Consider the following 11,934-nt stretch of genomic DNA (forward strand, 5'->3'; position numbering starts at 1 on the left):
GAAGGAAGGAAGGAAGGAAGGAAGGAAGGAAGGAAGGAAGGAAGGAAGGAAGGAAGGAAGGAAGGAAGGAGGAAAAAAAATGAAAAGTGCACAATATCTGTCCTCAGCGAGTCCACAGGCCATGAGGAAGACCAACAGGGAAATAAGTGGTATGATACTAAGCCCCCAGGCCGGTCAGGAGCATCCTGAAGAGATGTGGACTGAGTTGAGGTTTGAAGGTTGATTGAAAGTCAGAGGAGTTGGAGAGTAGAGAACATCGCAGGCAGAGGGTTCTCTGCAGCCAGGAACATTGCTGAGGCCACAGGGGTGCTGTGCTGCAACACCGAGTAAGCCCCAGTGGGGAGCTGCCCCACATGCCAGCCTGGCTGTGCCCTCACTGCCCTCCCAGGGGTTGCCACCAGGGCCAACTGGGCAGGGGGTAAGACCGAACCATTTGGTCCAAACCTCACATTTGTGAAAGTCATCATATTTAGACTTTCTACATTATCTCCAGTTGGGATGTGGGTGTTTAAAATACAGTTGCTAAATGTAAACCATTGAAATCTATAACCATTTTTGTAAGCCTATTTGGCATTTTTTTTAATATACAAGAAGTATAAAAATAATGGAAGTGGCCCAATTCTGTCTCGTTCTTAGCAAACAGGCAGTATTGGTCCTAGATAAGAACAGCGAGGCTTAGAGAAGCCTCCCAAAGCCAGATTGACTCCTTGGCACCTCATTCACCTCACTGGCCCAGTAAGATTCAAACACCAAGGCCTGCCCATTGCTGGCACTACCCTCTGTCCTTGAAGTCCTGGGATGTTCTCCTGTGGCCTCTGCGCCATCCCATGCCCAGCTCCTTGGCTGACCCAGGGATGGCAGCCTGAGCCTTCCTGCTCCATTTCACCCCCACAGCCCAGCCTCTTCCCTGCAGGAGGCCACAGGCTGCCTCTGTGGCCAAGCTGGTTGCACAGCCGCAAACCCAGACAGGCACCACAGGCAGCATCTCCACTGCCCTGGGCCCCTCATTTCTTTTGTCCTTGGGTACCACTAAGAAAGGCCTCAGGAGATGTCCCCAGATGGCTTGTCAACCAGATCCCATTAGCAGCTGCCACTAGGAGAAAGCAGTCAGAGCCCACTCTGCTCCTGCCCCCCACCTCACTCCTCATGAAGGGCAGTCTCCTTTGTGAAGTGTCACTGCCAAACTTGCAACTTCCAGCTCCTGGAGACACGGGTGTTACTCACCTGCTCCAGCTGTTTGCAGAGCAGGCCTGTGGTCAGCCTGAGGTAGGGGCAGGGGCTAGAGAGCAAGACAGCCCCACCCCCTTCCCAAGGCCTTCTGAGGGCTGAACTACTATAAAGGTGTGACAAAGCCCGATCACTATATTTGGGGTAGGTGAAGCAGAGGGGACAAGACTAGCTATGATTTAGAAAACAAAAGACTGTTCGATTGTCTTCGCCCTGATGGAAAAAAGACTATCTAAAGCGGGGAGTGCAAAGAAAAAGAGAGGAGGGCTGGAGAGCAGACACATGCAGCTCCCAGGGGAGCACTGTCCAGGGAGTCTGCCAAGCGGACTCCAAGCGCTGTGATCTACCCAAGAGCTTCCCACCTCCCTCCCAAGGTAGCTGAGGGGCCTCAAAGTAGCATCACCAACAAAAACTTCCTAAAGCCACCTGAACCCCTCATGTGACCCGGTAATACTTGGATTTCCTGCGTGGCTCTCCCCCAGCAGGATGTCCAGGGCTCTGTGAGCCTGGGCGCTCACAGGAACTCTGAACACTGGCATTTGGCTTTGACACATCGACCTCTGAAAGCCAGGTTAACACAAACGTACCATCGGCAATGGCACTGCTCTGACCGCTGCCGGGGCCTGAGCCCCTGAGCCTGAGGATGGGAGTCTGGACTGTGGCTCTCCCCCAGGGTGAACGGCAGCCTAGGACTCAGATCTTTCCCCATGCTCCCTGCTCACTTTTTCATCTGGCTTCTTCCAACAGCACTGAGGTCCCTGTCTTAATACAGCTAGAGACTTCCTCTCCAGGGGCCAAGTGATCTCTATGCATCCCCACACCACCATGCCCTTACCTCTCATTCCCCAGGAACAAACGAGTCTTATCGTGCGAGGGTCTCCCCTCTTGTGCCCTTTGCCCAGAAAGCTCTAGAGTGAAGGACAGGTAGCTAAGGCACGCCTTGGTCTTCCCTGACCTGAGCTTGAAATAGTCATTGCCCTCGAGGTAGTCTCCACCCACCAACCCTTCCCACCACGTAGTTTCTGCTGTGCCCACACACCACCTGGCAGTCACATCCACCCCCGCAACGGCGCAGGGTTTCAGCCCTGGTGACAACAAGGGAAGTCAGGCTTTGCAGAAATGTGGTGTTTATTGGGAACCATCTGCCTGCACATCTCATCTATGTGCGTGTGTGTTTGGTCACATTGAGGTCCGTGGCCAGTGATGCAATCAGACAGCCTTTGCCAGCCCCACATGGTTATTGGCCCTGTCAAAGATGCTGTAATACTCCCGGATGAAGACATCCCCCAGGATCCACTGCTGGGAACTATAGTCACCCTGGAAACCATTGGTTCAGAAGCCCTGGTCCTGGGGTAAGGCAAGGCGGAGATGACGCTGGTCCCAATCCCATTTGCTGTGCCTAAAGATAGGCGTTTATACCCTACCCACAACTCCTTCTCCTCTGTGACTTCACTTTATCCTTGAAATGACCTTCCCAGATAAACAAGTATTGGATTCATGTCTCAACAGATGAAGAAATTGAGATTCAAAAAATAAAATGACATAATGCAGGATCACCGGGTAGGGTCCTGGCATCCTGAGTCCTGTTCCCTGCACTGGACCCCACTCCCTATCACTCGTCCTCCCCAGCCCCTGCCTCCTGCTCTCAGCACCTACTGCCCTGATGACCAGCCAGAGCAGGCCTGGGGGTGGAGGTCAGTGGTCAGTGGGGCCAAGGGCCGGGCCCCACAAAGCCCAGGCTGCCTAAGCGAACCCTGCACAGAGCTCTAGGCCCCGGGACTTAGAAGCTTGAGCACAGAGGGAGGTTCCCATGGGGAGCTGTGGCCCTGCCTACCCCACCCTCCCTGACACCTTGGCGCACCGCCCCTGCTGTTCCCCATTTTTCCCAGGATGAGGCTGAAGTGGCCACAAATGAGGCCCCAGGACAACACGGCCCACTCAGAAGGGCCGGTTGGTCCAAACGCATGCCCCTCCATTCTCTGTGGAGTCCACACCACTTCTTATCACCACCACCACTGCCTCACCAGGGCCCAACTGGGGGGTGGGGGAGGCAGCTGGTGAAGAAGAAGGGGGAGGAGGAGCCCAGGCTTCCCCTCTGAGACTCATACCTGGCTGGTGTAGGCGGAGGGTGGCAGGGGGTACTTCCTGCCGTGGATCTCGAAGACAACCGTGGACATGCTGCTTAGGCACCTGCAGTCGATGTCAAACTAAAGAACCAAGGGAGGTCCTCTTAGAAGCGGCGAGGGTGGAAGCTGACTGGAAGAGGCCCAGAACCCCTCCTGCCATCCCATGATCCATGGGGCAGGGAGGGGGCCCTGCCTACACCTGGGACCACAGGGAGGCTCTCAGGGTGAGGCCCGGTCCCAAGACATGATTCTCAAAAATGCCACAGCAGTCATGAACCCAGGGACAGACCCAAGCTTGGGACCCAGGGGGTTGCCTCTGTGTCTCTGCGTCTAGGCCCAGCCAGAGCTCACAGGGACGCTGGGAGCACTTGGCTGTCGAGGGGAGAGGGACAGGCTTGGGGGGGAGGAGGAAGAAGGGGCACAGCACAGGCCAGCGCGTCAGGGAGGGCACCCCTCCCAGAGGAACGGGAGGTCAGATGGCAGCCACTCCAGGAGGCATGGGGGCTCCCACAGCAATAGAGCCAAAGCCAAAGGCCACAGCAGAGGCCTCCAGAGAAACCCCAGCCTCAGCTGGGAAACGGGCTCCCTCACCACCCCTGCATCTTCTCGTTTGTGTGAAGGGGCCTCTACTTCAAGAGAACCTTGTAGGGCGGTGGGGTTTGGCCTCACCTTGTCGTACTGGCCCGCGGTGGCTCCAATGGCCTGCTGGATGTTGAAGAGGTCACTGCCCGGCCCCACCAGCAGGAAGATGCCAGTGTCCAGAATGGCCTGACAGCCACCGTCACAGGCCACCACCACGCCATCGATGGTGACACCGCCGAGGGTATGCAGGACAGCCTCATCCAGCCCTCCCTCCCCAGGTCCTTCCTACCCTCCCCTGCCAGGATCCCAAGTAGGAAGGGAAGGCCCCCAGCCCTCAGCCCCTTCCCTGGGGCCCCTTCCTGGAGGCCCCAGTACTTTCTGAGCCCAGAGAAAATATCTAAAACCATTTTCTTCCAATTCAGTGGCTAAATTGAAGACATCCCACTTTCCATGGGGCAGAAACTTCAATAAAACAACATATTCACCCACATTAAGGGGTAGAACGAGTACTGTACTCATTGCCTGAGATCTGGTTTCAAGTTTTTGATCTGCCATTTACTTGCTGTGTGTCTCCAGCAAGTTACCCAACCTTTGTGTACTCAGGCTTCCCATCTACAAAATGGGTACATTAATAACCCCTTCCTTGACTTCCTCAAGGGGTGGTCCTGAGGTTTAAACTCGATGTCAGTCCATTATAAAGTGGGGTTAATAGTAGCACCCACCTCATGGGGTCTCAGTGAGGAATAAATGAGACAGTCATATAATCATTCAGCACAGCGCCTAGCAGGCGGTAGGTGCCCCAGAAAGGCAGCTGGTCTTGTTCATAAAGTGCAGATGAATGTGCGGCACTGGCACATACAAAGGTCACCGACCTTGGAAGTGTCTAGTTCAGATTCTCAGGGGTAGTCTTACGAGCTGCTGTGCTGCAGTCCTCAGAGTGTGGTGGCCTGATGCCCGGGCCCTCAAATGCCCACACGTGGATCCGCCTCTGGCTGAGGCCCACACAGGGTGGCCGCTCACTCTCCTGTCCGCAGTGAACTGCCAGTATTCTTGCACAGTCACGGGTATCCAGTGCAGGGAGCCTGTGTAGTAGGACGGGTCAGTGGTCCCCAGTGTGAGCAGGCTCCCCTGGTCATTCCTGAAACCAAGGTGCAGCATGCTGTTTCAGCGAGGCTCGGAAAAGCGGTGCCCAGCGCCACCCTGGGGCCAACGCCACTGAGACCCAGCCCACCCTCCTCCGCCCCACTCCACCCTCCTCCACCCCACCCCTAACCCATGCTTCAGAGGAGGTCTCCAGCCTCCTCTGGCTCCTCCTCCGCTGGGCTTGATCTGATGTCAGTGGCAGCATCCTTTCTTCTGAGCACTGCAGCCCCCAGCCCGACCCCAGAGGAAGTAACCCACCCCACAGGTCCTGGGACTGCCAGGCTGTGCCCCAGCCGCCCTCGGGTGTGCCCAGCTGTCTCCCTATGCCCCTACTCCCTGTCAGCAGCCACCCAGGGCTTTCTGCCTCCAGTAGGAAAGGGGATCTTCAACGAAATCTACACTTTGGATTGAACCTGCCACCCGAACGCAAATCCCCTCTGTTCCTCCTGGGGCCGTGTCTCACACATGGCTGGGAAACGTACACTGTACCCACTCACTTCCGGAGCACTGCCCTGGGCTCCTAGAACTCATCCAGCCCATCCCAGCTCCCGGCTCTGCTGCACGCTTTCTCCCCAGACAACGCCCACTCCTCCCTCAGCGAAGCCTGCCCTGGCTGCCCTCCGCTGGGGCTTCTTCCCCTGTTATTCAGCCTCTGACACACCCAAATCTCCCCTGCAGCGCCCTTATCACAACTGTTTGATTACGATAATGTGTATAATGGTGTGGTGTCTGCCTCTCCTGCTAGAATGTTAACTGCCAGTTTGTCTTATCTGCTGATGTGTCCCCATCTCTGGCAGAGCCCCTGCACATAGTAAGGGCCCGGTAAATATCTACTGAGTGAATAAATGCATGAGTGAATACACTAATTAGCTCCCAACTGCCTTCCCCTGCCTCAGCCATCCAGCACCTTCTCCTGGGGAGGGTCCGTTTCTCTCCTCCTTGCCATCTCCCCTCTGTCTGAGCCAAGCTGCATCATCACAGGATGCAGGGAGGTAGAGTAGGAGGCTCAGGGTTGGGAGCAGGAGCCCCAGGCTCCAGGCCTGGCTCGGCCACCACCACTCAGGGTGTTGGTCCCTCCCCAAGCCTCAGCATCCTCCCTAGTGAAAGGAGTAGGTTGGACTCCTTTGGAGTCAGCTGTAAAAGTCTGTGCATCTCAATGACATCAGCAAATGGTTATTGAGGCCCTGCCACTTTTGGGAAAGAGAACTTGAAAGCCCCTGTGCAGAGGTGGGATTGGGCTTTGTTTTTTGAATGCCAGAAAGGAAAGTCAAGTTTCGGTCCAGTGAACTCTGGCTGCATAAATGACTGTATCATGGGCCTTTGGATAAGAGGTTGGATGTGCCTGGAAAGGAGAAGGTTTGCTTGGATGCTGGTGACTACCCTTGAGTTGCAGCGTCCCCGAGGAGTGGACACTCTCCTCAGCTGGCAGTCCTTACAAGGACATCAAACTTAGGCCCCAGCTGGGCACAGCTCCTACCTGCTCATGTAGACTGAGAACAGGTCTTGGGCCACCAGGTGCCTCTGCATCATGTTGTCAAACATGGGCACTGACTACACAGAGGCAAGAGAGGGACAGGCCAGCCCCAGGATCCCGTCAGACTCGGAGTAGGTGAAGATGTCGCCAGGTTCCTGGGTGCTCAGGCCCACAGTCTGGTGGGGGTCCACATGTTGGAGACCTGCAGGACAATCATGTGGAGGCCCTGAACTTTCTGTCCAGAAGCCTGGGTGCCTCAAGGGGAAAGAAATGGAAGGAGGGGGAAGATACTGAAGAGGTTCTTGACCTCCAGCCCTCACCTGGGCTCCCACCCCCAGCCACACTTGGCCTCATCCTCCCACAAGCCCTGCAACCACTACTGGAATCAGCCTCAGAAGCAGACCTGGGTCCTAAACTTAAATCCTGCCCGGGTGGGACATGGGCCACCCCTGCCAGGGCAAAAAGAAATCTGGACAGAGAGGTGGGGCATAAGCTAGGTGTGGGCCCCAAGTCCCGGCCCAAGTGGCCCCTGCCAAATGAGCCTCCCTGCCAGCTCTCCCCACTGTCAGAGCAGAGGCTGGGGGCGGGCAGCAAAAATGACCTAGATAAGGAAATGAGAGCACAGAATAGAAAAAAGGCTGGTTGTTTACTGGCAAGAGTGACAGCTGAGGGAAAGACAAACTCTAGGAAAGAACAGGCACCAGGGGTGCTCCTGCCTGGGTCCTGGGTGGGAGGAAGAGCAAGCCGGTGGCCGCGTCCTGGACAGCTGCAGAATAGCACCTGCTCTCTCCATACCTGCTGAGTCAGACTAAGACAGAGCTTCCCCGGGCCAGGAAGGCAGGTGCAAGGGTGCGAGGTTGGGATGGTGGTTGGGGGAAGGGAGAGGCAGTTCATGCACCCTGGGGGATGTTGTGTGAGGAAGGCTCCTGAGCTCAGACCCTCCTGGTGGTGGCCTTCAGAGCTGGCAGGCAGGAGCACTGCCTTTGCTGGGTCAGCCAGCCTCTTGTGGCGGTGACTGAGAGCAGGGAGACTGCCTCTACCACAGCTCCGAGATTTCTTGGAGAGGAACAGCCATAGTGAGGCAGGGGCAGAGGGACGCTTTCCACTTCGTTAGTGGAAAAGCTAGCAGAGCCACTCACATCCGGGTAGTTGGTCAGAGACTTGCTGGCCACCACCCCAGAGTTGGAGTGCTTCCGGCTGACCACATAATGATGATTCCTCAGGAAGTCTTCCAGGAGCCCGTGCTCCTTCAGGGTCCTCCTCAGCGACTTCCCTTTGTGCAGAGGAACCCTAAGGAGATGGGGAAGAATTCATAAGGAGGGTGTGCATCTCCCGCAGGCTGCCCAGCCTCCTGGAAGTGGGCTCCATAAACCACTCCCTACACTCTGTTCCCAGCCAGCTTTCTGATCAATGGCCCACTGACCCCAGGCCAATGGCTTTCAAACTTTTTATTAATCATAACTCAAAGTAAGAAATATATTTTACATCAGTTCAAAAATCACTGCCTATCCTTACTAACTGCAGTGCACTCTCATGTTTTCTATGGCTTTCTCTTTTTCTAATGCTGGTAGAGACCCATTAGAGGTATTTTGCAACTCACTAATGAGTTTCGAAACCCATGGTTTGAAAGGCACTAAGCACATTATCACTCATTCAGTCACCAAATTCTTGCTGTGCCAGACACTGCACAGGGCATGGGGCACACAATATTGGAAAGGACACCATCTCTGCCCGCCGGGAGCGCACTGTCTGCAGTAAAAAACGATGTCTCCCACATGCTGGCAAATGCCAAGACAATGATCCTGCCCTCTGCCAATCCCCTTTCTCCACTCTCTGGATAGCTTTTACCCTAAGATGAGTGGAAAATTCTCAGTGTTCTCAGCACAGAGCCTGGTCTCACAGGGGCCTCCTGAGGGAGCTTGAGTTTTAGATGATGGAGGCAGATCAACAGTGGAGAGATCAAGAGAGGAAATGCAGAAGCTGGTTCTAGACCTGGTGCTGCCCTATCTGTGTCAACTTGGGTGGCTCCCCAAAGCCCTCTGAGCTTCAGCTCCCTTAGGTTAACTCCTTCCTTTCCAGCCGTTCTCCTGGCCCTGCCTTTGACTAGCCCTGTGGCTTAACCTCTCTGGTCCTTAGTTTCCTCTCCTGTAGATAGAAGTAGAACTTGGTGATTCCCATGGTCCCGTGTACTTCTAAGAATCACGTGGTCCTCCTCTGTGAGACTGCTGAGACGTGCTTTGAGAGCCATACAATGGCAGCTGTTCACATCCCAAGTGCTGGGGCAGATAGCGCCCCTGGGACCTGGAGGAACTGTATTTTCAGGACTGCCACAAAGATTCCTAGCCAGTTGAAGGCACCCTGACCCCTTTTCAGGGATCCAGATTTCTCAGGGCGGGATCGGGGCTTCTCTGCGCTCAGGATTTGACCAGACTCAAACCTGAGCACCTGCAGATTAATGTGTGATGTCATGGCAAGAGTGCAAGTCCACCAGAGGCTGAGTCCTACTCCTCCATTACTAGTCATGCAGCCTTAGACAGCTCAGGGACCCTCCTTAGAAACCCTTCCTAAACAACAGTGTCTCATCTGTAAAATGCAAATGATAATATCTACTTAATCCATGAGGATTCCTGGCTTAGTGGAGTGCCTGGCACCTAGGAGCAAACGGCTCAATCAATGTCAGTTATTATTTTGGGAGGAGAACCTGGGATCTTCACCCACAAAGGACATAGTATAATAGAGAACTCTATCTTGCTTAAGAAATGCATGTATAACTCTTACAGTGTGCACTGTTTGAAGACTTTTTTAAATATTAACTCCTACAATCCTCACAACATCCCTATGAGATGGACACTACCAATATTCAAATTTTATGAACAGAGGAGGAAACTGAGGCATAGAGAGTTAAGTTAGTGATGGAGCTGGGGATCAAACCCCAGGCAGTTTCACTCCAGAGTCATGCCCTATTCCCCCGGTTGCCCATCTGGCTCCCTGTTCTTTTCACCACACTGTGAAGTGCTGGAGTAAACAGAAGCAAAGTTCCCAGGATGCAAAGGCAAGACTGACAGGGAGCTGTTATCCTGGGAACTTGCAGCACTTCTCCCAAGACTCCCTGTGGGACCAATGGCTGGAAGACCAAGGACAGACCTCCCAGAGAGGACGATGAGATGCCCTTGCCCTCCCCTGGGCTCTGATGTTCACCTGGTGATGGCATTAACCTCAGAGAGAGCAAAGACTGCAAGGAGCACCACGAGGCACCTCCTCCTGGACCGCAGGCTTCCCCTTCCTGGCCCGGGGAAGCTCTGTCTTAGTCTGACTCAGCAGGTATGGAGAGAGCAGGTGCTATTCTGCAGCTGTCCAGGACGCGGCCACCGGCTTGCTCTTCCTCCCACCCAGGACCCAGGCAGGAGCACCCCTGGGGCCTGTTCTTTCCTGGAGTTTGTCTTTCCCTCAGCTGTCACTCATGCCAGAGCTCACTGCTCCAGCCAGAGCCCACTCCACAGCCTTTATAGAGGGAGCCAGGTGTCCTGTGGCTGGAAGCCCAGACTTCAGAGATAGCTCCTGACTGTAGGTCACTCCACAAATACAGTGAGAGAGCACTCAGGATACCTAAGACCCATGCTGATAAGGACCACTCACACTGAGTCAGGCCATTTGTGGCCCTTATCAGCATGGGTCTTAGGTATTCCGAGTGTTATCTCAGAATATCTGTATTCCAGGGACTTCAAAGTTGAAAGATACACATGCCTGGTCTTCAGGCTGAGAAATGTCAACACAGGCCTCTCTGACCTGCTCCCCACTTGCAGAGGGGACTTCTCGAGCCATCACAGGGGAGGCGCTGCCAGAAATGTGTTCCATGTCCCACCGTATGCTCTGTAAGAGGCCTGTTCCCCGCAGATCCCACTCCAGCCTTATCTGCTCTCCCCCCGTGATCTGACTCCACCGGAAGCTGGTAGCCTGCCCTATCCATGAATCTGCCCCCAGCCCAGTTTTCCAGTGGCAGGGGGACTCGGTCTTCCCCCAAACTGGCATCTGTGGCAGAGAGGAATTGTTCATTCTGTCATCCCCGTGAGTGGAGCTTGGGGTTTAGAGCACAGAGCAGGTGTGGCCTCCACTCCTACAGAGCACAGTCTAAGAGAGAAGGCAGGCCCGAGGCACATGCACCCCTAGGGACATCGGCCCTGCTCCACAGTGGAAGGGTACTGAGGAGGGGAGGGGTAAATTGATGCCACATCACACTGGCATTGGAAGAACGGGGCAGGGCTGAACCAGGAAGGCAGACAAGTGCCCCCGCATAGAAGAAGAGAAATATGGCAGTGATAGGGTAAGGAACAGCTTAGGTCAAGACTCAGCCTCTGAGTCCCATTGGAGTGTGCAGACAGAGCCCCTCAGAAGCACATGTGCAGGGGTATGTTGAGTAGAGACCCCCGGAGTCTAGGCCAGAGATTCTCTGAGGCTTGTAGCCAGAGAGAGAGTCAGGACAAGAAGGAAAACAAAGGCTGTGGCCATGAAGCTGATGGAGAAGATCATGTTCCAAGGACCACGGGAGGCTAACGCTGGCAAATCAGGACTGTGTAAGGGTTAGGTGGGCAAAATAGGAAGGCAAGGGCTTCAGGTCCATGGGAGAGTGGGAGAGCACAATGCCAGCCACCCAATGCCTGGCAGGACAGATGTCCACGTGGAGAGGGAGGCCTGGTGGGGACGTAAGAAAGGGCAGGCAGGAGCAGCCAAAGAGGCTGGCCTGTGGGAAGGGACAGGCTCTGGAGTTGCATACGTTTGATTTGCAAGGGCCTCAGGAGGGAGACTTAGTAGGCCAGTCAACAGAACTGATGTTTCATAGCAGAATTAGGAATGCGGCGAGACCTGATCCCCGCCATGGCAATGCCTCCCACCCTGCCGCATCCCTTCACAAAACTGATGGCCAGGTCCCCAGAAGGCCAGGACACTGCCACTCCCCATGCCCTGGGAAGTGGCCACAAACACATCCAGCTGTCTTGTGGCACCCACCCTCCCCAGATGCCAGAAGCAGAGATCAAAGTCAACGCTAAATAGCACAGCTTGCTTCCCGATTTCTTCCCTGAGGAGGCCGCCCTGCCAAGCCAGGTCCTGCATGCCCCACAGTGATGGCCCTGCCTCTGAGCAGTGCTTCCCGCCACACCAGAACCAAGTGTGATGCATAGTAGGTGCTCAAGGAATGTTTCGTTAAGCAAATGAGTGAGTGCATGGCCTTGCCACTGCTTTTGAGAAGCAGCCGGAGAAGTAGCAGGTGACATCCTTATGATGTCCTGCAGACAAGGAGATGGTGGCTCAGAGAGGTCAAAGGGTTGGCCTGTAATGAAGACACAGCTTGGAACTGTCCTGAGACTCCTAGTCTAACACACTGCA

At 54.8% G+C, this 11,934-nt stretch overlaps 1 protein-coding gene across 1 annotated transcript; it reads right to left on the reverse strand.

The window, feature by feature from the left end:
* Window positions 1–2,436: 2,436 nt before the first annotated feature.
* LOC111556034 (chymosin-like) lies at window positions 2,437–11,661 on the reverse strand. Its single transcript, XM_023232630.1, is given in 9 exon segments — window positions 2,437–2,574; window positions 3,336–3,434; window positions 4,023–4,168; window positions 4,961–5,073; window positions 6,556–6,754; window positions 7,491–7,608; window positions 7,692–7,842; window positions 9,751–9,835; window positions 11,442–11,661. Coding segments are annotated over 9 exon segments (1,269 nt in total).
* Window positions 11,662–11,934: the final 273 nt, after the last annotated feature.

Source organism: Piliocolobus tephrosceles, chromosome 1 (assembly GCF_002776525.5).
Source record: "Piliocolobus tephrosceles isolate RC106 chromosome 1, ASM277652v3, whole genome shotgun sequence".
NCBI classification, from domain to species: domain Eukaryota; kingdom Metazoa; phylum Chordata; class Mammalia; order Primates; family Cercopithecidae; genus Piliocolobus; species Piliocolobus tephrosceles.